The following is a 27,901-nucleotide window of genomic DNA, read 5'->3' on the forward strand; positions in this document are numbered from 1 at the left end:
TCGTAGCTCAATGTCTACATTCCATCCCAGACCCTTTCGGTTTTGCGAAGACTCCGCTGACACGTGCGAGTGAAAGCCGCCTTTAAAGCACGTGCTTCTTGGCACCAGTCAATGTGAAAGGTCAAACCAGAGCCAAGAATGTCAAAACAACCTGGGTTAAGAGACGTTTTTTCTTCAAGGTAAGAACGATTTTAAAACAATGAACTATATCTCAGTGTGAGCGGGGATTTTCTGCCCAGAGGAGAATCAAGTCTGATGTAAGAAGCAGCCTCCACGTGTCGACAACAGAAGACCTAATCTGCATCAGTATGGAAGGACTAGAATTAGAAGCTTTTGACCCAACACCGGCAGTTGTCAAGTGGTTTAACAGTGGTCAGAGATCAGGGCTTCCTAACTTTGCTTTCAGAAAATGGCCAGATGAATTAATTTCAGTTGCTGATTCATGGGACTTACCGGCTTTCGAATGATCGCGTTGATGTTGTATTAACGGCGTGGTTCTACGTGTAAGTCCGTATCAGCCTTAAACCAAAAGTGTATTACTTTTACAAATCAAAATTAAATGAAACTTGTGAGCAGTAAACTGACAGTGTTAATGCTAAGTTCAAAAGGAACTCGGAATGCAGATTTTTCTGTTGTCTTGAACGTACCATGAAGTGTAATACCGGTACTACGTGAAATTGAGAAGGTTAATTTAAAAAACACCTAACAGTATTATTGTTATCTCCAACGTACAGTAAGAGCCTGAAAGTCGAAACAAACACAGGGATCGTTCAAAATAAAAGATAATGCAAATAAATGATTACTTACACAATGCAAAGTCTGAAGTTTTCTGATTTTTTGGTGCCACCAGTATTTTAAGCTGTGCTCCTAAAATTCTTAGCTGTGCGCCTAGAAATTTAAACCTGGTAGCACAAGTGCTCCCAAAGCCAAAAATAAACTTTGAGCCCTGCCCTCTGAAAAATTGAAAGGAAGATAGAGTGAAGACAAATAAAACCGGATTTAGAAATAACTCATTCATTAAAGTCAATGTCCTCACCCAGTTTCATTGAATTTGGCCAACCCCCATTTCCAAGGTCTGACACGTTTTCTCTGTCAGGGCATCTTAACAAATGTGCACTGCATTTGCCATCGTTTGGCACTGGCATGTGGTGATGCCAATGAAACAATTTCCTACATCAAGCAAGTAGACAAAGTTCTCCTCCAGGTGTGGTCTTTCTTTGAAAACTCTGCTAAGAAAAGTGCTGCTTATGCAAAAGCTGTCTTGGCTGTCAAACAGCTTAGTATTAGCAACAGAGGCAAGAAAAAGCTGAGAAAGAAATTCCAGAAGGCATGCAAAGTAGGTGCTTATCGACGGAAAAAGCAATAGAAGGAGTTTACGAAGATTATGAACCATTGCTCCAAACACTTCGAGTTTTCAAAGAAGATGGAGATGCAACTGCTACTGGTCTACTACAGCAAACAAGCAACTTACAGTTTCTTGCCACAGTATACTTGCTGCGAGAAGTACTGCCAAAACTTGGCCACCTGAGCAAAACTTTCCAACAAGGGGAAGTTTGTTTAGCATCTATTGCCCCAGCAATAGAGTACACAGCTGATCGTCTTGATGAAGTTGGTCAAGAGCGTGAGCACTTGGGAAAATTGAAGGAAGATTTGTCTGACAGTGGGAGACTTCAGAGATGCAAACTACCAGTAATGTCTGCTCACATGGAGGAACAGCTTAAGAATTTGACCATTAAATGTGTAGATGCATTAAAAGAAAACAATGAAGAAAGATTTGAGGGTAACCTTAAAGTCCTAACCGCATTTAGGGTCTTTGATCCAACTGCTGTTCCCAAGAAAACCGAAGTTGGGTTTAAACAGTATGGCATAGCAGATGTTGCCTTGCTAGGAGATTTCTTGTATCAAGACAGGGACGATAAGGTTGCACTGAAAGAAGAACTGTTATCTGAGTGGGCCAAGTTCAAGTACAACCTCCTAGGTCTGCAAAGCCAGCTTCCTGAAGAGATTGCATGCCCAAAATAAGATGCTTTGCAAGTCTAAGACACCAACTGAATGGTTATTGGAACACATGCTAAGCATGAAATCAACTTACCAAATTCTTTGTCCTTGCCTTTTGGAGCTGGGTGAGATATGCCTTTCACTCCCAGTTAGCAATGTCTGGCCTGAGCGAGGAAGGCCTGGCATTAAAAGGCTAAAGCCCGTCTCCGTTCCAGTATCATATGCTAGAGGCTTTGATGCACATTTCCATCAATGGACCAAGTACAGGTGATTTGCCAACCTTTTATTCAAGAGGTGACCAAACAGTGGCTCGCAAAACCGCGCAGAAACTTGGCGAAAATCTCAGCTAGACCAGATGGAGATCAACAGCCAACACAGATGCCAACAACAACAGATGTCTCTGTGCAAGTGGATACCCAGAGAGAGGACATCATGAGGACATGGGAGACAGCAGTCAACCTAGTCAAGAACGTGGATGACATTATTGAAAAAGAGCTTGAGGAAGCAGTGGCCCATTTAAATCTTCCCCCCATAGATCAAGACGAAACCATGTCGGGGTCTGAAAGCAGTGATTTGGAAGTAAGTGATTATGAATAGAATAGATATGGCATAAGTTTCAGTCCCTCTTCCCCAATTAATTTTGTTAATTTTAACAGTGAGAAAAAATTTGTTTGAAACTGTCAAGAGCGATTTTGAGTTTTTTTATTAATGATGTGTTCCCCGTGATTAGGTATGTCAACAAAAAATTTTAGGCATATTTGTTTGCATATGTCAAAAGCACATTGCCAAAAACGTGTTCAATACAAGTACAGTACTGTAGGTTGTGCAGTTGTTTACACCACAGTAAAGCCTTACATTTCCGTGAACCTTCCAGCTAATCTAAATGATAATATCAATAATAAACACACAATATCTGTTATATATGGACCGTTTTATGCCTCGTTTTCCTTGACTTTTTAGACGAAAATACCCCTCGGAAAATGCTGGAAAAGGCATTTCTGAGTGTCTAGGTTTCAAAATTTCCTGGGGGAACATGCCCCCATAGGCTTGCGCCTTCGGCACTCATTTGCCTAGACATCTACTTTTCCAATACAGCTTGCTACTCAAAAACTTAGTGACAGCCCTGCTTTTACTCCAACGCATATCTTCCGACTGGTCTTATTTCTCACAAGAATGTGATTGGCTTGACACAGTATCCTTAAAGCCCGAAACCGGCACAAAAGAACGTGAAGGTACTGGCAAAGTTGATGACGAGGGCGACAATGGGTCTGAGAAAAAAGCAAAGATGCATGAGAAGGAAATCGAAAAAAAGACTAATCTTGGACGAACACAGGCCAAGAAAGAAAAGAAGACAAAACTAGAAAAGTCCATGGAATTGCTACAGCGTGACTTTAGAGAAGTAGCTGAAATGGAGACCGAGAGCTTTCTCAAACTGGAAGATCTACGTCATAAAAGAGAAATGGAATACGAGTTAAAAATGAAGGAGCTTGATAATGAAAGGAGAAGAGAAGAGAGAAAACATGAGCAGTTTTTCAACTCCTTGCTGAAGCTAGACAACCACATCAAGAACAGAAACGGGAATACAGATTCCCTTCTGGCATACCGTATGCAGCTCCTTACCAAAATGCAGCTGGTATTCATTATGTAAATTGTCCTGGTGCTGCTAGTACCAGTACTACTAGTGGCAGTTATGAGGAGGACAACAATGGCTACTTCAATTTGTAATCAGTGTTCTTTGAAAGTGCCACTGGATTGTTGTGTTGCTTTCTAGAAAGGAAAAGCGTTTTGAGTTCTAACAAAGAATGTATGGTTTCAGTCCTCCCAACTGCCCTTACTTCTGTCGCTCAACTGTTGTACCTTTTTAAGGGCACTTGAAGCAATGACAACATTATAGAAAAGTGACGTTTATTTATTTCTTTCAAGGGGAACTGAAGGCTAAAAATAAGCATTTTATATTTATGCTTTAGACCATGCACAATAATATTTTCAACTTTTTTTTGTACCCCCAAAAATGTTTTTATTCAGCATTGCGGCACAGAATGGAGGAGTCAGCGGTCATTTTTGCAGCTTATGACATATGATCTGGGGAAGACATGCGAGAGCACCCCATGTAGAAGCAGTGTTTTGACTGATGTTTGTCATGAATATTGAGTCCGCAAAGACACAGCAAAACAACAAAGGAAATACCTACAGCAGCACTTGTTTCTCTTCATTACAAAATCTCTGTTTCCTATATCATACGTCACAGCAGGCTGTTGATTTAGTTTTTGAGCTCACACTGAAAAGGCCAAAAAAGCGAGAAAAGCCAGAAAAAGAGAAGAAATAACCACACAAACTTAACTTTACTTGTGTTAAGGCTTTCCAAATACAATGTTGGAAAAATTGCTGATTTTGGCCTTCAGTTCTCCTTTAAAGGTTTTACAAATTACACTTTTTCATACATTAATGACTCACTCTTATTAATTTGCCAACGTTCAACGTTTGAAGGGTCTTCGGTATCGCCCACACCCACTAACCACTCTGCCAAGAAATATCTCTTTTCAACTCACAAATATTGTGTATTATGCATGAAGCAGCTATCAAAGTGGTAACATAATTTACGGTAAGGTCGACACGTTTCAAAAATCTGTGAAAGCGTCCTTTCCACCTCCCATATGTATTTTCAACAGACATTCATGCTCTGCTTAGGCGAATATTAAAATGTCTTTGGAAGTTTGGTGTGTTTTGGTTTTCCAGATATCCTTTTATCACCCGTCTTAGGAGCGGGTGCGCAGGTCTTCGGCAAATGACAAGAAATGTTAAACAGGTAGTAACACTGAAAGTCCAAATCTTGATTTTTAATCACGAATGGTGGTGGACAGATTCACAAGCACTAACCCTCAAACTGGATTTTGACAAATCAAAGTTCCTGCTCAAGACGCATACTACTCTGTGAGGGTTAGGCCATATTTACTGGGAATATACTGTACAAAAAACGGAAAGATATACTGTTTTTTAACGATGAGACCACTAGTACCACGGGATCAAGCAAGGTAATGTCTCTCCTTGATTACTTAATTAACCAGGTCCAAAACGAACTAGGAAGGCTTGACCATTTCATAATTTGGTCTGACAATGCTAGGAATGGTTTCTTTTCTTTTCTTTGGACTAAAGTTTTCAGGCCGATTTCAAGTTTTTATTGCAGGGTCACATCTACTCTCTTTGTGATAGACAATTTGCAGCTATACAAACATTATTTAAAAAACGTGACATCATTGCCATTCCAAGACAGTGGGCGACTGTTTTGGAGGAAAGTAATCTGTGAAATGTGCAAGTTTGCTGGGTAGCTTTAGCCATGATTAAAGACTTCAGTCTTTCCTTCAACTTTGATACGTAAGCCAAAACAAGGAGATAGAGAGGCAATGTTTTGAAGTAAACATTGCATGGCTCAATTGGGCTTATGGAGAAGAAGTGGACGATAACGAGGAGCTCCAATTGGTACTCCACCCTGAGAGCATTTTCGTTAGATTTCAATTAATCAGAACGGAAGAGCCTTGGAAGAAGAAAAGACAAGAAAAAACAAGCCACAGCACTAAGGCCAGAATTTCTTACTATTCTGAGGGAAGAAAGAAAGCCAGTTTGAGAGCATGTTAAATGCTGTTCGTTTTTTACCAATCACTCCCGTCGACCGATGAACCTGACAATGATTATAAAAAAATTGTAATGATAAGCTGAGAGGACTTTGTTTCTTTTGTTGATGTAAATTCAAGAATTCTGAAAACAAAAAAAAGGAGCAATTAGAGAAAAGCATTAAACTAGCAAAAATGGCACTTATGGGAAAGCCCAGTGGGCACCCAAAAACTTGTTGGTAGTGGAGCAAACGAAGAGAGGGCACTTGCAACCGCCCCTCACCCACCTAAATGGTGGTACCGGTACGCTGACTATAGCCACGCCTGCATCCATAAGCAATTCATAGAAGAGTTCCATGCCCACCTGAATTCGATTGGCCCACACGTCCAATTCGCCTACGAGGTTGAGCAAGAAGGTGCTATCTCTTTTCTGGACACAAAAACCACTAGACGGACCGATGGTTCGATCGTTGCTACTGTATACCGAAACCCCACAAATACAGACAAATACCTAGATTTTGAGTCGCATCATCATGTTCAACACAAATGCGCCGTTGCATGAACTATGCTAGATTGAGCCACCTCTATTCCGTCCACAGATAAAGAAAAGACCGCTGAAGTTCAGCGCATAACAGAAACACTTGAAGCCAATGGCTATCCGGCATGGTTTATTGACAACTGAAAATCTGGTAAACCACGTGAAAGACAGGGGGACCAGGCAGTCACGCGTAATGTGGTCGTACTTCCCTATGCTAAAGGCACCTCTGAGAAAATTGCGAGAGTGCTAAACCGACACAACATCAAAGTGGTGCACAAACCCGTCTGCACCGTCGGTTCCTTTTTTAAAAGACTGAAAGATCAACAAAAGAAAGAGGATACAGGGGGCACTGTTTACAAGATCAAATGCAACAATTGCGCTGCAGTGTACATCGGCCAGATGTCATGGGCCTTAAAAACCAGAATCAAAGAACATTCTAAAGCCGTCGCATGTTTTAACAAACTCTCAACTTGCCCAACATTCCCAAAAAACTGGCCACAGCTTTGATTTTGAAAACGTGTCAATTCTTCACATCTGTCCCCAATGGAAGCGTTGTATTCTAATAAGGAAGACAACTCAATGAACGAGCACGTTGAGTTTCCACATGTGTACCTCAATCTCAAGAATTTTTAGAACATTTTTTGGCACACACATTATGCATATTTGTCACCTACTTGCCTATTTTATCATCGTTAGTCATATTTGCATACGTAACTTATCAAGGTCACCGAAGTGATCGAAACGTTTTACTAAAAAACTTTTACATCAGTGTTAACGCTGCAATTTCGTTTTATAGCAAATGTAATCATAAGATGTATCATAATATGCCTCTCTGTGGTCGTTCCTGATAAAGATTCAACTTCTCTGAGAGACTGATCATTCTTTATAGACAGGGCCTTCCTCAAACTGAGTTTTCAGTCCTGGATTGGTTGAATCCTGTATTTTACAACTTTGGAGACCCCTTTTCCTCCTGCTTTTCTTTGCAAAAACACTTTATTGCAACCCCCTCTCACCTTATCTCTGTTCACCAGCCGGACTTAGTATCTGGACAATTCAGTTCACATTGATGTTTTGCAGAGTATGGCAAAAAATGCTATACGTGCTGCAGGACCCATTTTTCATCTCTTAGCCAATCAGGATATTCTTGTTTTCTACCGTTGTCACTGCCAAGCCGTAGCCATATGTTTTATCTGTCTCACAAGTCTCAATGGATATTTCTAAACAAAACAATGTTTAAATTTAATATGAATATTTTTGCTGAAACACGATTTAGTCATTCAGACACAAATGTTATGTATGACATGAATGGCTGTAGACATTCTTTTCTGCCTAATGATCCAGACTTTGCTAGCATTGAACAAAGGAAAAGACAGGTACAAACAGTCTATGTTCCACAACAATGGTATAAACTTGTGAGAACAGCCAGAAGACACAAACCGTTCATGGTAAAGGAGATGAAACAAAGTGATTTCAAATCTTTTCAAGAAGTGAGAGAACACATGGTTAATAGAAAAACTAACACAGATGGTGAGAAGGTTTCATGGTTGAAAATACAGAGCATGATATTCCATAGAGAGCATCCATGGCAAATGAAGTACAGGCATTCCCTCAATGAAATAGAGGCTTGGAAAACGGTTGATTTTCAAAAGCGAATAAGAGGGCGCCCAGTAGACCTTAACAGGTTCTGTTACCATCTCTTTATGAGGGTGCCCGTGAAATCTCAAAGGCAAAGTTTGATGATTTGATGCAGCTCCTGTCTTACATCCCACCCGTTCATCATAGATTTTACCATTTGCTTAAACCCAAAGAAATTTAAGCCATCGCCAGTGGTAATGAGACAAGTAGCGAGGAAAGTTAAGACAGTGTTCGTTAAGTTACTTTATTATGTTATTTCTGGTCACTAAGTATAAACAATGGTATGAATCAGGGTTCTCATTACAAGGAGGGACCTTGTGATTGACCACCACCTACCTTGGGATTTATAGCCATCTATTTTGCATTCTAGTTTTTCTTCTCTTCTTAGCCACCTACTTAAGTTGGGGTAGACGCCTCCTTGAAATCCCACTGAGAAAACTGATCGATCTCAGACAACCACATTGACAGGTTATGTAAATTTATTTATATTAATGTTTCTACAGCATCAAAGTTCACTATTTAGAGAGATACATAATGGTCAATGGTTGTTATTAAATCTTCGAAAGAGGTTACTCTGTCCTTAAACCGACGGACTTTATGTTTGGTCCTTTCCTCTTCCATTCATTTACTTCAGTTTTATTCTCTTTTCAGGATTAACAACCACCTGTTCTCTAGATAGCTTACCTGATGAGGTCATTCTGCAGATTCTGTCCAGTTTAAGTCTCCATCAAGTTCTCTGCACTGTGGCACGAGTCAGCAAACGTTTCTACAGGTTAAGCCACCATTCTTCATTGTGGAGGATTTTTAAACACATGTGCTTAACAAAAAGGTCTTTTGAAAACACCATTGTTCAGCATGCAGTACACTTCAGGGAATTAACAATACACAGCTGCTTGAGAGATTTGAGAAATGAGACCAGTCTGGAATTTATTGCAAATGGTATTGGGCAGTGTATTAACTTGAGGAATTTAAACATCAGCTTCTTGAAATGCGTCACAGATGTTTCATTTACTAAAGACATGTTGCACTTGGAAGAGTTATGTATGGATCAATGTCAAAACATCAGTCCTGACAGTACATTACAAGGACGTCAGGGCCACCCTAACCTTCAGAAACTGTCAATAAACTTTTGCTTTCAGTTTAAGTCATGTCAGTTGCAGCAGTTTTGTGTCAGTGCAAAAAAACTTAAATATTTTTCGGCAGAGAGATGTTCTCAAATTTCAGCCGCAACTGGCAAAGATGCTTGAACAAAGCAGCAATTTAACATTTTTTGCAGTGACTCCAATCGCTTCTCTGAACAATTTCACTGAATGGAATTCCATTTTAAGGGACTTCAAAGACACTTCTTTCGGGAATGATCTCTTGTTTTTGCATAGAGTTACTGACCAGTTTCTTTAAAGAATGGCGAACATGTTTTTGGGTTGCATAATAATATTATAAGCCTTTTTAAGGAGGCTTGTTCAGTTTAGTTTGAACTGTTATGTTGACTGTTATGTGGTTGTTGGTTGAGACATATTTTACACATTTTTCTTTCTGTTAAGCTCTAGGTATTAGTGCAAAGAAGTTTCTGGCTCATCTAATTTTAGTATTTTTGTCGTTGTTGTTCCTCTTCAAAAATTTCCCACAAATCTCCCCAAGTCTAATTCAAATAAATTGTGCTGTAGGTCCTTGCTTCATTCACTATCATAGTCTAAGGGAGCAAATTTGTGTGGCACTTGTTCATATTTTGAACAAACTGTCTGAAGTGGCTGTGACAGAACTGTGTCCACTATTGTTATTATTTGTTTTCATTAAATTTTAAAGTGCACACCATAATAGTGGTAAAGATAAGTTATATCATGATGTAATTGATATTCCTATAAAGAATAAACATGTTTTCACAAGAAAGACCTTGTCAATATATTTTTTTCCTGTACTTAAATTAACCGTGCTTTTTCTGTAAATTAGCTTGAAGTGGTTTAGCCCACTATGGTTCTGAACCCCTCAAATGTGATACTGTCATAGGAGACAATACCAATTCCATGAAGCTCGTACTTTGGGAAAACATAATCGATGATATCCACACTGGCAAATCGTACCGTTTCATCAATTTTGAAGATGAGAAATTTTTAAACACAAATGACTTGACAGAATATGAAGAAATAGAGGACTTAAAGGATTGCCAGAGCATCTGCTTAAAGGGCAATGTATAGCTGCCCAGCTAAAATGCAATACGCCCTGCATTGTATGCAACATGACAATAGACAAAGAAACAGCCAAAGATGAGATGATAACATGCACTAGCTGTGGAAATACCACACTTCAAGGTAGATCAAAAACAAAACTCATTGCACAGATAACTATTCTAACTGAAGATGGGAAAATGATGAAGTTTACTTCCGTCAATGATGGACTTCAGAGTTTAATAAACACAAGTGATTGTATTACACCTTTATGCAATATAGGCTTGAAAATTGTACTTAAGTCTGGTCCTGGACAAATCATTACAGACAAAGCCACCTGAGTAATTTCTCAGTTTCTTCCAATATCAGAACAAGGTCCGAGGAATCAAAGTGATTAACACGACAAGAATTTCCATAAGTGACGACAAAGTTCTAAAACAAGTCAAGAACCTTTCCATGGCCTCGGTTAGTTTATATGGTGTGGTTGGGCGTACAGTTCCCTTCGATGCGGGCGGATGACCTTCATGGTGTCCAGGACCTTGGTGAAGACTTGTGGCCCTGCTACCACTTTGTCTTTTGCGGGCATTGAATTGGACTCCATTCTTCTGGAGGCTTGTTTACCTCTAGATAAAATCAATAAATGTATTTCACTCATTTCAGATTTCTCTCGTCGCAAAAAAGTCACCCTTAAAGATGTACACTCCCTTACCGGCCTCTTAAACCTTGCTTGTTTCGTCATTAAACCAGGTCGAGCCTTTTTAAGGCGGCTTATCAACTTGACTGTGGGCATTCGTTCACCCAATCATTACATTAGACTTAATAGAGAATTACGAGGATCTTGAAATGTGGTTGCCCTTTTTATCCCATTTCAATGGGACATCAACTTTTCTAGAAGACACCTGGCTCAGTTCATCAAAATTAAATCTGTTCACAGATGCCTCGGGCGCATTGGGTTTCAGTGCGATATTTGGGTCTCACTGGTGCTATGGGAAATGACCTCCAAGTTGGGAATACCAGAATATTGCTATTCTGGAGTTCTACACTATTGTCTTGAGTTTGTACCTTTGGGGTGGAGACATGAGCAATCAATGTGTATTGTTTTTTAATGACAATGAATCCCTGGCGCATGTCATTAATGAGCAAACATGTAAAGATAGGGTATTGATGGCCTTTGTATGGAAGCTTGTTTCGCAATGTCTGCATCATAACATTCTTTTCAAAGCAAAGCATATTCCAGGAATTCATAACAACCTAGCTGATGCTCTGTCTCGCTTGCAGGTCCAGACTTTCCAACACCTGGCCCCCTTTCCCACGACCATTCCCCCGTATCTGCAGCCTCTGAGTTGGGTTATATAGTTTCCATGCTTGCTAAATCAAGCCTTCAGCCATCCCAACGTATCGGCGGCTTGGAAGATATTTTATCAATTTTCTAACATGGTTTTTCACTCTGTTTCAACAACTTTTCCCATCTCCTTCCATACGTTGGCTCTTTTTATAGCTTATATGTACGATAAACAATAGGCTCCATCAACAGTTAGTTTTTATGCTTCTGCCTCAGGCTACACTCACAAGTTTCTCAGCTTCCCTGATCATACTAAAGCCTTTTTTTATTATACAGATTCTTAAAGGATATAGTTCTCGTTTTGATAGCCGCTTGCCTATTACACTTCCAGTTCTTCAACGACTAATGGATAGCTCATCTAAGCTGGCTATTTCAGAATACCAAAGATGTCAATTTCGAGCAATGTGTTCAACAGCCTTTTTTGCTCTCCTTCGAATTGGCGAGATGACCTTCAGCTCGCATAAGGGTGCTAGCATTCCTTTACAGGTCCATCAGGTATCTAAACTGGTCGATGCCTCTGATCGCATTGTGGCTCTTAAGGTCACCTTTGGCAATTTTAAAGATAATTACAATCAGCCCCCTTTTTCACTAGTCCTACATCAACAGAATTCTTGTTGCCCAGTGCAGTTGTTGCTTGAATATTCAGCCCTGCGAGGGACACACCAGGTCCTCTTTTTCTTAACTCAGACAATAGTCCAGTCCCTAGAAGCTTTTTTGCAGACCTTCTTTCCATTTCATTACGAACATGTGGGCTTCACTCCACACGTTACAAAGGACATAGTTTTTGCATAGGTGCTGCTTCATTTGCAGCAGAACAGGGTGTCAAATGCCTTCCTCAAGTACATCAGAATATCTTCACTGTTGACATAGCTTACTTCAATTCATGCATAGCTGGCGGCAGAAGCAGTGCATTGAAGGACTAAAGAGTGATGGGACTGATTTGCAAGGGCAGCAGTCCAATCAGTACTGTGTTTGTTATTTAGTATTTCAGGAGTCAGGGGTTCTGATTAGCAAGGGCAGCAGTTCCCCATACTCATAGTTAATAAGATGAGAATATTATTTAACTCTTTCTTTTTCTACTGTTATTCGGTTTCTCTTTTTGAGTTAATTTACCAGTGCCGGGGGACAGAATTGCAAGGGTGGCTGTCCTCCATGTCTCTTTTTTTGTATTTGCATTATTGAGCTGATTTGCAAAGGCAGCAGTTCTTATTACAGATGTGGCATATTTTTTGGGAATGTATTATCCCATTCTTGTTATAAGCCGCAATTACTCTTCTTACATAGTTTCTCGAACTGAGTTGCAAGGGCAGCAGTTCTTACTGTTATAGTTGTCGGTTGTAGTTAAGCTTCTTGTTGAAAGGTTTAAAGCACTGCATTTCCCTCGGGTGGGGCAGCATCACGATTGTCATCATTCTGCTTTGGCGGTTTGTGCCCTCACCTTTACTGGGCCCCGAGGTTGAATAGCAATAGAATTATTTTCATAGAGTTATGACATTAGAGTTAGAGTTGGGTTTCCAAAATCCTGAATTCAAGATTTTGGAAGACCTAAATCCTAACCTTAGGCCTAAGGTTAGCTTTTATGAATGTTGGCTAAGGATTTTGGAAACTTAACTCTAACTCTACGACATAATTCTATGAAAATAACTCTAAGAATAGCTGTCCCCGTGGGCTTGCTATGATTTTCGTTTGATACATAATTTTAATATATAATTAAATAAAGAGAAATTATTTTTTTATTAAATCGGCTTTGGGCCTTTGCCCTCAGCCCTCCATATCATGGTGTCTTTTTTTATTAGTGTCCAGTAAAACGACCTTGGGTAATGCCGCCCATACTGTAGTTGTAATTTTCCTTATTGGTGAAGGGAGAAAGGCATAAATGAGTAGTATTAAGACGAGATTTTTTTAACTTCGAGCAATAAAGGGCGCCAGCGGCAAAAATCCCATAAGAGCTTGTGTGCGCATCTTACTTTCAGATCAAGACATACACCATCTGCCATATTGTGTCGTGGCGGAAGAGCACATAAAAGTTTTGTTGAGTGCAAGCGATTAGCCAACCATTTTACACAGGTATTTCATTCAGTCACTTCGGAAAGATCTGTAAAGCTCCGAAAAACGTTTTAAAGCGGTGAGTTCATCGTATTTAGTTTAACCTTCATTTAAGGTTATAACCTGTATGCAAAGTGTTCGAAAACAATTTGTCTGCCATAAGAGATCAGTCTAGAATTTATAGTGTGTGGAGACTTGCTTTTGTATTATCTTCAGGTTGTAAACCTATGATGAGTTATTATATTTCTATTAAATAGTACGAATAGTTCTTTTGTCATTGCCTTGTCTGTGATCTGATAATTGAGGTAGCCGAGTTGATGTGGAAGCAGCTTCTTTCACTTGCATTACGGTTCAGTGAGGTTTCCTATAGATCGTTATCAGACTGCTGTTGTCGTTACAGCTAGGCGTACTCTATCGTTAGACCTTGCAAAAGGTAATTTTGTCCTTTTTTGTTTTGAAAGGTATTGAGTATTCCTGGATAAGTTTCATTGAGTTGAATTTTCAGCTTATTTCCCGTACACTTCTTTGGTAAAAAGGTTCGTGAGACCCCCAGTGTTTTGGATTAGTTTGAAGTCTTAGAACTGAACTGTGTAGTTTGAAGTCGCAGTATTTTACCAACCAATTGAGAGTTTATTCCATTTTACACGCTGTAAATTTTATACGTCATTTAAGGAGGAGGCAGCGTGGTCGAGTGGTTAGGACGTTGGGTTTGCATGCGGCTGCTCCAGGTTCAAATCCCGTTCTAACCTCTGGTTAGGATTTGTTTCCGGTTGTCCCGGATTCAACTTTACCACGCTTTGTAAATAGCCAACTGGTTGCCTCCTGCCAGTTGGGGTTCTTAATAATGTTTCTGTTAACTTTGAATTGTTTCTTTCACATTGTTAAAAGTGGGGTGCCTGTAAACTAGCTTGATAGCTAAGTGCACTTCCACTATACACAAAGCATTTACATTTTTTACATTTAAGTGTCTCCTTTTCAGTTCCCCCTTTACACACATTAAGATTGTGTTCAGCTCAGCTTCAATTGTCAACTTTCAATTTCGATTGTTGAGTTGAGTTTAATATAAAATTTGCCACAACTGTTTCACTTTCCAATTCACTAGACTTAAGTCTAGCTTATATCAAAGTTAAAAAAAAATTATTGAGGGTTTGATCTTTGTGGAGAATTGAAAAAAAAACCTAGTCCCAGCTGAGCCTCAGACATTGTAAACAACGTCTTCTTCAGTACTTACTAGTATTATATGTAAAAAAACCTATGAGAAAGGAAGAATCTCGTCCCATAAATGCTAAAGGAAAAGTGATGGAACGGACATGCCAAGCCTGTAGGAATACCACTATCCACCTCCGACATTCACCGTCAAAATGCACAACTTCCCTGTACAAGCTAAAACGTTTAAGTCATTACCAAAGTCAGTAGATGGTTTGTCCCCTGAAGCTAAAAAAACTTTCTTGGAAATGAGTTTAGTAGTGTGGCCCTCATGAGCAGTTTAAGGTGCCGTGGTGCATGTTATGGAAGGTTGCACAGGCTGTCATCTAGTGTAAACAAAAGTGTTCCACAGCCCCTGTCTGCAAACAATTGTGATCAAAATCAAGTTGGTCGTCCCCCTGTATCATATGAACTGGCGTCAAAGCAAACTCAGCGGAGGATTCGAAACAAAGTTAAAAACTGTGCAAGGCAAAAAGAAGCTGAACTTAAAACAGAAATTGAAAAGAGATCTGCCAGGAAATTCTTGAAGGCCAACTTGTTGGGGTACCGGGTAACATTCATATTTCCACACAAAACTTTCCTATTTTTAATTCACATAGTAAAATTCCACCATACATAGTCTACCTTATTAGTTGGTTTTTCAGTTTATTTGGATTGATAATGAAAAGCTCAACACAATTGAAGGATCTCCCAAGCCCGAGAAACTGAAAACACGGCATACTGTCATGCTTGTATAACAAGGTAACAGTCACTAACCCTACGAAATACAGTAAAAACCTGTGTATAAGAACCTAGAATTTTTAAGGTTCTAATATTTTAGGCTAATTTTTTACAATTCAGGCTGATTACATTTAGTTTCTTAATAGGCTCTTATTTTTCATCAGAAAAACAATAAATTTCTATATTTCATAAGATATTTAGACTGTATTGCACTGCAGCTTTATGGAAAACATATTTCTAGAGAAAATCCAATAAAATGCCAATCAAAGGAAACATACACAATAACAGGAGTTTTCTCAAGGGTGATTTTTTTGTAGACAAATAAGGAACTTAAGCAAATATTCAGGTTTACAACAGTTGAGGAGAAGACGTATCATGCACAGACTACGAATTAACAAAAGCTAGACTGCATAGTAAGATGTATGGTCCAGGAGCAGCACTTCCGAAAATATAATGCCAATATAGTCAGAAACCATTGCTTTTGTCTTGGAATGTATCCATCATCCAGACAGTGAGAGTATTCATCTTATAAAACTGCCCCCTGGGATGGAAAACACAAATCATGGATAAGTGAATTATTAGGAGGAGGACATCAACCTGTTTTGTGGTTTAAGTAAAACAAGTCTGCCTTTTATGATAGATATAAACAGGAATGTGAACAACTGGAGATCAGACCTATAAGCCTTAGGGCATTTTTTAAGGGTTTGTCTGCACGAAATTTCAAAATAATCGCAGAGAAGGCAGGACTCTGTAATATTTTCACAGAACTTGGCATGGAGAATTTCATCCCGGTAGATAAGCTGCTTTGAACTCGCTTAGGTGGAATGCTGAGGAGCCAACGTAAACCAGACAACATCATGATTAATGATCAAAGCAAAGACGTCGAAGGGTAAACAAACAACGTTCACAAATAATATATGACTGTTTCCGGTACAAGAAAATTCAGAAAGAACATATTTTTGCTACAGTGGTACATGTTCCAACACTGTCTAACAGGATATTTCAATAGCTTCGCCCTTAAGCCCAGCAGTCTAGCTTAAGTTTTTTGGCATCACCTTCACTTTCTTGAGCAAAAATTCTTGGAAATGATGTGAACTTTCCAAAAACAATGTACGAGGCAAAGAATGCTGTTGTCAAAATATAAGTACAACCTTCGGGCGCAAGTGAATGAAGCTCGAACACAAGTGGTTTCAAATGTTAATTATGTAAACAAACTGGGGTGGTGTATTTTCAAACTAAAACCATGCAACTGGTTCAAAACAAAACCACATTTATTTAGGTAGCACTGAAAAGCTTGCGCTTTAACGTTCTGTATTGTAGTGACATTATGTCTGGTACACTATACAATGAACTTACAACCAAGCAGATAAAAAGTGTTGCCATAAACAATTGTTAACCAATTATCTCTGCCAAAAAGAAATCGTGGATGATTGGAAAAGTTCATGATGTCAAAACCATTTTACCATGAGGTGGATGTTCAAAAACAGTATGATCAGTAATCCAGTATTTACTAAGTGGAAGCACTACACTGCAAGTCTGAGGCCAAGATCAGACAACCGGTTGAAATACATTTAAAGTAAATAATTCTCAGATCAAGTGTGGAACATCTAGAAACTTTCAATTAAGACGTGCAATCCTTGGTACAACAAGATTCTTGCGGTGTAGCCTGACAAGAAACAGGTAAATACTATGGGTTTCGGAAAACATAATAATAATAATAATAATGAATTTAGTACTTATATGGACTTTACAATAAAGAAAAAGAAAAATATTAAAAATATGATAGCAACTTCTTTTACAATATATATATATATATATATATACACATAGTCAATTCAGAAAGTCGAGTGCTTTACCGCAATCAAATACAGTCATTAGGCTATTAGTCTCTCCCCACGGGGGCTTTTCAGGACAAATTTACAATACTTTGTGGGGGACTTTAGCCAGACTGCTTGTTATCCAGTTTACAATTAATTTTGTGGAAGTGAAAGATGCCCCAGTCCTGATAAGGTTAGACCACAACACGGGGGACTACATCCCCTACTCTTATCGAATAGTGAGTGGGTTCTTTAACATCCCATAGTATTTAATTTCCAACAAGGGTTACGAGACGGGACCTCCAATTTACAGTCCTTATCCGAGAAGACTTGAAAGTCTAACCATTTGCAGATGTAATTACAAAGGCAGCACATTCTCCTCAGTTATTTTAAGATCCTGAGTGTTGGTTTGGCCGGAGTCGAACTCACGACCTCCCGCATGACAGCCTGATGCTCAACAAACTGAGCCACTGGTGCGTGACCATTATGCTAATTGTTCTTTAAAGCAGTCTTTTAAAAAGATTTCAGAGTTTTAAAGTATTACTTGTCATTGAGATAACTTAGGTTATAGAAGTAAAAAAATTACATACCTTTAATGAATTGCTTTGGCAAGATCGAAAGTAAACCGTCTAGAACCGTCAGAATCAGCCATAACCTCTGTGACAAACAGCCAGCATTGTTTGCATCTCATGGCAACTCTGACGAAGCGAATCTGCCATTTGCATCCTAGGGGTTTTTCTACCACAAAATGCTTCATATCCTTCCCAAAAGGTTAGAAATGAACAAAGGGAACAGCACTTTTTATGAGTCGAAATGATTAAAGCGGCAATCAAAGTTATTCCATAGCCCGAAACACACATGATTCCAACTAAATTTGACCGGCAGCAAAAAATTATTATGGTCTTTTTGACCGTGCAATGCTCGAAGTTAAAAAAAATCTCCTCTACTAGTTAGGCTGCTAACCACCCTCCTTTTGTTAACAGAGAAATGGAAGAATGCACTTGATCACGGAGAAAGTGTCGGTCTACTTTCTACTAGTTAGGCTGCTAAGATACATAGAATGTGCAAATCGTTCGTTTTGTGATACAAGCATGACACTTGGCACAAATACTAATGTAAATGTACTGATCAATTTGTGATATGGAGGCATTTCAGATATGGCTTATTTTTCCAGAAATGCACATTTCAAAAATTCAGTCATTTTGTTTCGGCATGGAAATGAGGCTGAGCATATATGGCATTTTTGAGCGGTGTTGACGGCAGTAAAAGAACAAAATCGACGTAATTAACATCTGGAATATAAATAGAGGACTCTGTTCAAAGTTTTCGACTAGTCACATGACTAATCACGTGATAGAATGCAAATGAATATGTACTTACTTTAAATATAAATAAATAAATATATATAATTTTTCACGTTGTTATTGTAAGATAGTTTTGTGCTGGTATGTAGATTTCGTTGGCATGCAGGTTACATATTTATGCTAAGTAGTTAATATTTAAGGAGTTTGTCCGTTAGGAGTTGTCACTTCGACGGCATCTCCGCTTTTGATCAGTTCATTTCGGAAATTTTGTTTTTAGTTTATTTTCGTGCTATGTCTAATCCACCGCCGGAAACTGCATCATTCCAACCTCAACAGATAGACTTTTCTAATTCCGAGACGATCTCGCTGATTTCTTCCCTTCTTGATTCGAAGTTGCAGAAAACATTTGGCGATTTCAAGCGCTCCTTGGACGAACGCGAGGTGGAAACTCGGCGAGAACTAAAGAAATTGAAAACAGACTCTAAGGCGGCTAGTTCACTTCAATTTAAAGGTAACAGAATCCAGTTTGAGTTTAATACACAGCTCCTTGACTGCCTTGATCTGGCTATCTCTAATCTGTCCGAGGGAAACCTGCTGGCTGTTCAAGAACATCTCCAAAAGGCCAAGTCTGACCTTGAGAAACGCATTAAGTTGATCCGCTTTGCTGATAAAAGTCCCGCTGGCTGGGCTGCAGTTGAAGAATATGAGTCCGACGAACTCGCTGAAAATTCAGAAGACGAGAAGAAACTTCGGGCAGCTGAGCGTCGTGCGTTTACCAAGATTAAGCAGAAGTCTTCCGGCAAATCTCGTGTTTCAAGGTTCTCAAATGCTGCTAAATTCCGAGATTTTCAGGCTGTACAAGTCCCTGGATCTTCAACTTCTGCTGTTACGTCTTTTCCATTTTCTGCTCACCGCTCTTATTTTCATCAGCCCTTTCGTGCCGCCCGACACGTCCAGCCTTCTGACATCTGCTTTAACTGCAATCAGCGAGGACACTGGTCTAATTCGCCAGCCTGTCCTTTGTTCTACAAAACAAGATCTAGTCTCCCCAGCACTGCCGCCAGTTCAACGTCCACAAAGTCAACCACCGTCTGATTTGGCAAATGTTCTTGCACGATTGGGTCCAGATAAGTACTCTGACTTTGACTTTGACTTGGATCACATTTCTCTTGATTCTTACTTTGCAGAATATTTTGAAGGCTCTAGTCAAGTTATTGTTAAGGGTAGGCTTAAAGCTAATATTTCCTTTTGGCAAAGCATTGTTGCCTCTAAGCTTATTTTAGATACCTTAAGTTTTGGTTATAAGATTCCCTTTTCACGGGAACCTACAATTGTTTTTCTTAATAATAATCGCTCAGCTTTGGGTGAGAGTGATTTTGTAGAATCCGCTATTCAGGAGTTACTTAGGGTTGGCTCTATTGTTTCGTGTACTCGCCCGCCTGACGTGGTTAACCCATTGTCTGTTTCTGTACAGTCAAGTGGTAAGAAGAGGCTTATATTGGATCTTAGGCATGTTAATTTCTTTGTGAATAAGTCCAAAATTAAGTTTGAGGATGCTCAGTCTATGCTAAATTTTTTGATCGGCAAGTCTCTTTCTAATTTGTGGGCTTATTCTTTCGATATTAAGTCTGGGTATCATCATGTTGAAATTTACCCCACACATCAAAGATTTCTCGGTTTTTCGTGGGTTTTCAATGGGGTTCGCAAATATTTTAAGTTTGTCGTCCTGCCCTTTGGTCTTTCTACGGGCCCTTATATTTTCACCAAAGTTATGCGTCCCCTCGTCAAGCATTGGCGTTCTCAGGCCCTCCGCATTGTAGTTTATTTAGATGACGGTCTGGGAGTATGTGGTACGAAGGATACTTGCCTTCGACAATCTTTGTTGGTGCATTCTGATTTAATTAGCTCGGGGTTCGTCCCAAATAAGGATAAGTGTATGTGGATCCCTAGTCAGTTGCTTCGCTGGCTTGGTTTTCACTGGGATTTTGCTCGGGGCTTGTTGTCTATTCCTGAAGATAAGATATCAGTTCTGCTTGCGTCCATAGGGGAGGTTTCTAGTTCTCGTGTAGTAACTGCCAGGATGCTGGCTCAGGTTACCGGGCGTATCATTTCCTGTATGCTTGTTTTTGGCCATATTTGCAAGATTATGACGAAAGCATTGCATTCTGTTATTGTAGATAGAGCATCTTGGAATGCCGGGGTTTTTCTTACTGATGAAGCTATTTCTGAGTTAAATTATTGGTGTGCCAATGCTCGGGCACTTAATTCTAGACCTTTTGTCTATCCAGTTAATGTTCCTCATCACATTGTCTATTCCGACGCTAGTGACGTTGCTTGCGCTTCTTACATTTATGTTGAGGTCGACGGGTTTCTTGTTGCCCACAAGAATTTTGATGATCTTGAAATGAAGCAAAGCTCCACTTGGAGGGAATTGAAGTCTGTTAGTTTTGCGTTGAGAAGTTTTGCTCCCATTTTGCATAATTCCTCTGTTAAGCTTTATACTGATAATAAAGCTGTAGCGTTCATTACAGATTCGGGGAGCAATAAGCCACATTTAAATACTATTGCTAAGGATATTTTCTGTTTGTCTTCTGCTCATGGTATTAGGTTGTCAGTGGAATGGATTCCTCGTACGCTTAATCAGAAAGTTGATTATTACAGTAAGATCGTTGATTTTGACGACTGGTGTGTTTCCAACGATTATTTTCGTGCAATAGATTCTTGATGGGGTCCTTTCACTGTAGATTGTTTTGCTAGTTATGCAAATACTAAGTTGCCTAGGTTCTATTCGCGCTTTTACAGTCCCAACACTTTGGGTGTAGATGCTCTTAGTCATAGCTGGCAAGGTGAGAACTGTTGGTTGGTCCCTCCTGTTTGCCTTGTCACTCAAGTTATTGAGCATGTCAAATTATGTAAGTGCGTAGACGCCCTTGTGGTCCCTTATTGGCCGTCTGCCATTTTTTGGCCATCCACCATTAATGAAGATCGTTCTTTCCGTAGTTATAGGTTATGCTTTGACGAGCTAGCTAAGTTGCGCTGTTGTGATGTAAATTTCCAAAATTCGGAGTATGTTAAGATTACTATTGCCAGTAGTAAGACTGACGTATATAGGGATGGTTCTTCAGTTCTTTTGGATAGGACGGGTACTGTCTCGTTATTTTCATCTCGCTTGTTTGAATTGTAATTCTAGTGACTTTGTATTTCGCAATCTTGTTTATCATAAGTCCACTCTTAGCTATTCTCTAGGTTTACGACCTATATCCTATTCTAGGGCTAGGGAGCTTTTGCTTAATTCTTTAGTTGAACTAGGTTTTCCTAAGTCTAGTTATGGTTTACATAGCTTAAGATCAGGTGGCGCCTCCGCCGCTGCAAACGCTGGCATCAGCGATCGTTTGTTTAAACGACATGGTCGTTGGAAATCAGATCGTGCCAAGGATGGCTATGTTAAAGATAACATCAATTCTCTTCTTTCAGTTTCTCGTTCCTTAGGTCTATAGTTCTCTTTAAATTGTGCTTTATCTTCGAAATGGGGCAATTTATGTCTGATCAATAAACGAGATGCCCCCTCCTATGACTGGTGTTTTCTTCCTTATAGTAAGTTATAAATTATTTTGTTTTCGTTTCACTGCAGAGTGATTAGATAACAAATATAATTTTTCACGTTGTTATTGTAAGATAGTTTTGTGCTGGTATGTAGATTTCGTTGGCATGCAGGTTACATATTTATGCTAAGTAGTTAATATTTAAGGAGTTTGTCCGTTAGGAGTTGTCACTTCGACGGCATCTCCGCTTTTGATCAGTTCATTTCGGAAATTTTGTTTTTAGCTATTTTCAGTGTTTATTACTATCCTGGGGCAATTTATGTCTGATCAATAAACGAGATGCCCCCTCCTATGACTGGTGTTTCCTTCCTTATACTAAGTTATAAATTATTTTGTTTTCGTTTCACTGCAGAGTGATTAGATAACAATGTGTACTTCTGGGTTTTTTCATTCAGAATTATTCACATTCATTTTTTTGGCCAAAAAAAAAATGGTGCATTATATTTGGAGGATATTTGCAAAAATAACCTTAACTAGTGCCCAGCCTTCCCTCGGTTTTCAAAATGGCGACTTACACATGTTCAGGTAAGTGAGTAACTTCTCTTGAATTACTGTAAATTTAAGTAGGATTTTTCGAAATAAAAGCCATTTAAACTTAAAGGAGCTATGTCACACACTGCGCATGTGCGCGAAGAAGCGTTACATCTTGAAAACGTTCGCCAACTTTTTCAAGTTCTGCGGGTGATTCAATATCAAGACTTTATCGTTTTTTATCTCAGCCATCCGTTAACAGTTCGCATAGTCAGACGTTCGTTGCTATTTCACAGCCCTCTTAGAAGGTTCCTGTGTGTTTTTGTTTCAATTACTCTGATCAACGGCTTATTTGAGGTCAACTGTTTGGAGTTAACAAAATGTCCTCTCATGGAGGCCGCCGATCAGGAAGCGGCCACAAGAAAATCTTCGCCAGCCAGTCAGCGAGGCTTCAGTTTTGGCGAAAGACTCATAAAAGGATTTCGTTGGATGGAACAATTTTTTCATCTTGGGTTTCTGCGAGGATCAAGTGCGGATATGACAACGATTTCATGTTTGCTGCCCATCTTCTATCACTCGAGAGAAGAAGAAGGTACATGCATAAAATGTCTGTTCAGTCTGTCTGCTAGCGGTCTAATTTTGAGTTAATCAGTTGTTTTGAATGTATGTATTTATTTTCTTTTATAGGGAAATCGCATCAACCGTTTGTAAAAAGAGAGGGGCATCGTCCATAAACCTTCCTTCCTCAAAACGACGCCATATTGAAGGTGAGATTAACGATGTACTTGATTCTAGATTGAATAAATGTCTTTCCATTACTAATTACTAGTCCTAAAACTGAAAGGCCCCAAAAAGATCAAGAAATATCTGTACTTCCACATTCTACGCTATTCAATAAGACTGAAGTATATTCCTCTCTTATGAAGGGCCACTGTTGTCATCCACTCCTTTGCAAGAATTATCTGTACCAGTACAAGAAAAAGTTGATTATTCTGTTGTCAGTGTAGGAAATGATGATTCGAGGTGAGTAAGCATTTATTTCTTGTTTTGAATAACTTTCTAATGCGGCTTGAAAACTGGGTCTATAAGGGAACTTCTATAAACAAGTGGTATGAGTTACATTTATAGTTGTTTGCATCCTTGCTGGTTCAAAGTTGTTTATTTTATCTCCTGTTTAGTGATGTGGATGTAACAGGAATTGCTGTCTCAGAGTTGTCAACTCATAACGTTAGCTACCGTGTTGTAAATGACTCAGTAATAACGGTTGGTGATGCAGGCAAGTACCAGGATACTGATGAGTCCACACACACAGACTCATCAGACAGTGAAAGTGATTGTATGGAAAGAAATTCACAGTATGTATTGATGTTGGTTATTGTTTATTTGTAATGTGGCACTTATTTTGTTGCGACTTTGTAAGAAATCCAAGATAACGTTTTTCTATTCTGTCTCAAGTATTCCGTGCTTTCGATAAACACTGACAGCCAATGAAACTTGTCTACTGCCCTCCTCAGAGGAGTCGGCAACTTTGGTCCTTAAAACTGTAGTAACTATGGAAAAACTCATTCAAACCTTGTTGGTACAGTAGGTTACTCTACTTAAACTAGCTTTCTACTGTACTTCAAAAAGGAATGCTTTATCTGGGTCTTGTACAATATTGGCATCTGAGGTTAGTGAGCAGCATGATGCTAGTGAATGTTAATTCTCACTAGCCAATATTATTACGGTATTGAAACTGTGTCATGTGAGTTCAAGTGTGTCCCACTTCAACAGTCAAGGAGTAAATGGTAATATTTAATGAATCAAGGAAGGAACGTGAGCATCACAACTTTAGAATCAGTAGCAAAGTACCGTATTATTATTCTTTAATTTCTTTCTTGGTTTAAAATTTATTTCCCTTTGTTTGAAACTCATTATCATACACTATCATACCCATAAACAAACAAAATAAAAATTTAAACCAAGGAAATAATTGAACCACAACATATAAATCCATTGCAAAACTTTTACTTTCAAATTGGCTTGCAATGTAGTGTAAGTGTACCAAACAAAACCAGTAATACAATAATTGTAATCACTGAATGGTTTAATATTAGTTATGTTTTGAAAGTGTTATTTTCAGTGTACAAGAAGCCTTACAGGATCTAGATGAAGATCAGACTATTGATTGCGAGAGTGCAATTAGTGACAGTTCTGAAGTATATGACACTGGGTAAGTTTATAAGTTAACATGTTGTTTCCGGGAGATAAATCTTATGACTATGCAGGCGAAATAGAACTTGTTATAACAGTGTGTATGGTGTGATCTGATCCAGTGGAGGGCATCACATTTGGGTGAAGATATTGGCAGTCAATACAGCTCGAGTGATTCTAAATCAAAGGTCAAAGGATAGTGAAACACAATCAATTACTAATTTTATTGATACCAGAAGACAAATTAACCAAAAAGAAACATTGGCATTAATTAAAAGGTATTCTTGAATTATCTGACCTTCTAGATCTGACATAGAAGATGAGGAAGAGATGAGTGACCAAGATGATGACAACGAGCTTAGAATTGAAACAGATTCAACCTCAAATCCTGTTGAAAGAACTGAAGCTGATCTGACAATTGAGCTGCCAGTGCAAGATTGTCCTGTTTTATCTCAAAACCCTGTCATTGTTTCTCCGTCAACAGTGCCAGCTGCATTACCCATGCCCTCTGTTTCTAACATTCCCACTATGCCCATACAATATCCCAAGCTTAGTAGGCTAGAGGAGCAGGGTACCCTTAAGGAAGAAGTCTCACTGGCCAAGGATACCAAAGTGATTTGCTCACTTGATTTGTTCTTGGAGCTCTTCAAGTATTGCCGTCAACCAGGCTGTGCTAATCAAGCAATCATTAAACACCACACTATTGGTCCTACTTTGATAGTCAACTGGAAGTGTTCGTCTGGTCACCAGGGAAAGTTTACATCATCAAAAGATGTAAATGATGTGTATGTAAATAACCTACAAACAGCTGCTGCCATCCTGCTATCAGGGAACAGTTTCTTTAAAATTGAGAAAATGGCTAGATTTATGGGTCTGTCCTTCTTCTCAGATGCCACATTCTACCGGGTGCAGAGACTGTACCTGATACCTGTTGTTAATGAGTGGTGGTCCTGGCAGAGGGAGCAGATTCTCAAAGATTTTATTAATAAAGAAGTGATTGTCTGTGGTAATGGCCAGTGTGATTCTCCTGGGCATACAGCTAAGAATTTATGTTATTTCTTGATGGAGCTGGTCAGTGGCTATATCCTGGAGGTTGAGGTGAAGGACAAACGTCATGTTAATTTGGTGTCTGTTAACATGGAGAAAAGGGCATTACAGAGTGCGCTTCAGCGGCTTAAAGGAGTCTTGAATGTTGTTGAAATTGTCACTGATGCCTCGTCAACAATAAAAAAGTTGATTGGTAAGATTAAACAAGCAATACTCAACCAAGTTTATCACTATTTATTTTGTTAACTACATTATGTTCATCTACACAATCTTGCATCAAACACTCATGGCTTGCAAGCACATTCTATGTCACTCGATTCTGTCTGCATGGCTTCCCTATTGTCCTTCGGCAAAGTGTTTGTTACTTGCTTTCCCTTACATTGACTAGTTTTTTCTTGAAAGAAATAGACTGTTGTTCAAGTTTGGCATCCTTTTGCAGGACATACTCTAAAAAGAAACATATAGCACTAGTCACTCTCCCAATTTGTGGTTTTTGTTCTTTTTTAGCTGACGAGTTTCAAGGAGTGTTCCACAGTCTGGATGTGTGGCACAAATCAAAGAGTATAAGGAAGTGCCTGGCAAAGGTAATATTTTCTCCAGCAGGCAATCAATTATTATGGCAATCTTGGTATTATTTGAGATAATAACTGTGTAACCACAGGAAAAGTTATTTCATGGTTAGCAGACCACTTTTTACATTGTAGATACCGAAAAATACCAACTATTCTCTGCTGACTCGATACTTATAGGTTGGAAAATTAAAAGACATGGACAAGATAAAGGATTGGGCAGATGACATAATCCTGCATTTCTGGCATTGTGCAAGCAGCTGCAAGGACACGGCCACAACCAGTGACGACGAGGCTGTTGAAATCATGAAGGTAGTCATACTGTTGCATACAAGTTTCACCTCTTTCACATGTCGGCAGTGACAGTCTTCCTTAGAATTTAAATGTTATTGTAATATATATTTTTTTGCATAATAGCAAACATATAGCAGCCCAGTCGAAATGTTTTAAATTAGTAGGCAGGATATCCAAAGTACTAGGCAACAAACTTGTGTGGTTTTTCTTTTGATATTACTAAACCCACACAATGTGAGTTTTGAGTAGGCAACAGAATATTATTCCACAGGAAGCGGCAAAATTGTCAACCACCGGCTCATTTTTACTAGGCTGATACAGTCTCTTTTGTTTTTTAGAATAAATGGATTGGACTTCTGCATCATGTGTGTGACGAACATGACTGGGTTGGAGGTAGTTGTGAACATGATGAGTTACAAGAACATAGCCTTCCATGGTTTGACCGCAGGGATAAGGACTTTGAAGCGCTTCAGAAGATCATTTTAGAACCACAGCTCCTTGCAAGCTTCAAATCTTATGTTAGATTCAGGTAACCAAAAGGGAGGCTTAGAGTGTTTGACGTACATTGACAAACGTCATTTTAATGTTTTAAAGATGAAAGTACATCAAACAAGTGTTTTTATCCATTTTTCAGACAACACGTTTATCAAAAAGCAATATTTTTTACCAGATTAGACATGTCTTGAAGGCAGATTAGACATCAGACATAAAAACAAAATGTAGTTTCCTCCTTTTAGTGTTACAACTAAAATGTGATGTAAAATTTGTTTAAAAGTATGATTAGCAAGTAAATTATTCACTTTCAACCAAATTCTCGTCTGGTCAGAACTACATGTAATGCATGTAGAAAAGGAAAATTATTCTTATAATTAAGGATTTGCAAGTTGAAGAAATTCATTACTTAATTAATATTCTATTAACAATAAATTATTGTCATTGATTATCATTTGTTTTCCCCAGGCATACCGGAAGTATTGAGTGTGCTAACAATCTTTCACTGGCATATGCATCTAAAAGATGTTCATACAGGTTTGTGATTACCGTTGTTTACATTGTTACTCAATGCTATTATTCCATTTATGTCTTCCATTCTATATTCAAATCAGGTGGCACATATTCTCCATTTTTAGCCTGCAGTAAATAACACAGTTACCTTTCAGGATTTCTAGCGTTACTTTGCTTTTCACTTTGCCTTACCATAGGGAATAGAGAACTAGTTTAAATAATTACTGGAACACAATAAAATGAAAGGAAGTTAAGACTTAAAACTGCTTCAAAGTTAAAGTGGTACTACGACCAAAAAAAAATTGTTTTTCCTTTGGATTTCAAAACTATGTTAACCAAACACT

General features: G+C 38.8%; 4 protein-coding genes across 4 annotated transcripts in view; all 4 read left to right on the plus strand.

Annotated features, from left to right (window-relative positions):
* Window positions 1-2,250: 2,250 nt before the first annotated feature.
* Window positions 2,251-3,646, plus strand: LOC138005264 (uncharacterized). The gene is made up of 2 exons (XM_068851518.1): window positions 2,251-2,581; window positions 3,171-3,646. Exons 1-2 carry the CDS (start codon window positions 2,251-2,253, stop codon window positions 3,644-3,646), a joined length of 807 nt encoding a protein of 268 aa, XP_068707619.1.
* A 14,886-nt stretch (window positions 3,647-18,532) lies between these two features.
* Window positions 18,533-19,471, plus strand: LOC138005265 (uncharacterized). The gene has a single exon (XM_068851520.1). It carries the CDS (start codon window positions 18,668-18,670, stop codon window positions 19,469-19,471), a length of 804 nt encoding a protein of 267 aa, XP_068707621.1. The 5' UTR covers window positions 18,533-18,667.
* Window positions 19,472-20,147: 676 nt separating this feature from the next.
* Window positions 20,148-21,101, plus strand: LOC138005266 (uncharacterized). The gene has a single exon (XM_068851521.1). The coding sequence runs from the start codon at window positions 20,148-20,150 to the stop codon at window positions 21,099-21,101; it is 954 nt and encodes a 317-aa protein (XP_068707622.1).
* Window positions 21,102-25,112: 4,011 nt separating this feature from the next.
* The window catches only part of LOC138008940 (uncharacterized), a 4,623-nt gene continuing 1,834 nt past the window's right edge, over window positions 25,113-27,901 (plus strand). Inside the window, exons 1-5 of the mRNA XM_068856244.1 lie at window positions 25,113-25,882; window positions 26,212-26,273; window positions 26,439-26,570; window positions 26,891-27,081; window positions 27,513-27,581. Of these exons, the coding sequence (XP_068712345.1) occupies window positions 25,144-25,882; window positions 26,212-26,273; window positions 26,439-26,570; window positions 26,891-27,081; window positions 27,513-27,581 (1,193 nt within the window). The 5' untranslated portion in view covers window positions 25,113-25,143. The remainder of the gene's footprint in view (window positions 25,883-26,211; window positions 26,274-26,438; window positions 26,571-26,890; window positions 27,082-27,512; window positions 27,582-27,901) is intronic.

Source organism: Montipora foliosa, chromosome 6, assembly GCF_036669935.1.
Source record: "Montipora foliosa isolate CH-2021 chromosome 6, ASM3666993v2, whole genome shotgun sequence".
Lineage (NCBI taxonomy): Eukaryota > Metazoa > Cnidaria > Anthozoa > Scleractinia > Acroporidae > Montipora > Montipora foliosa.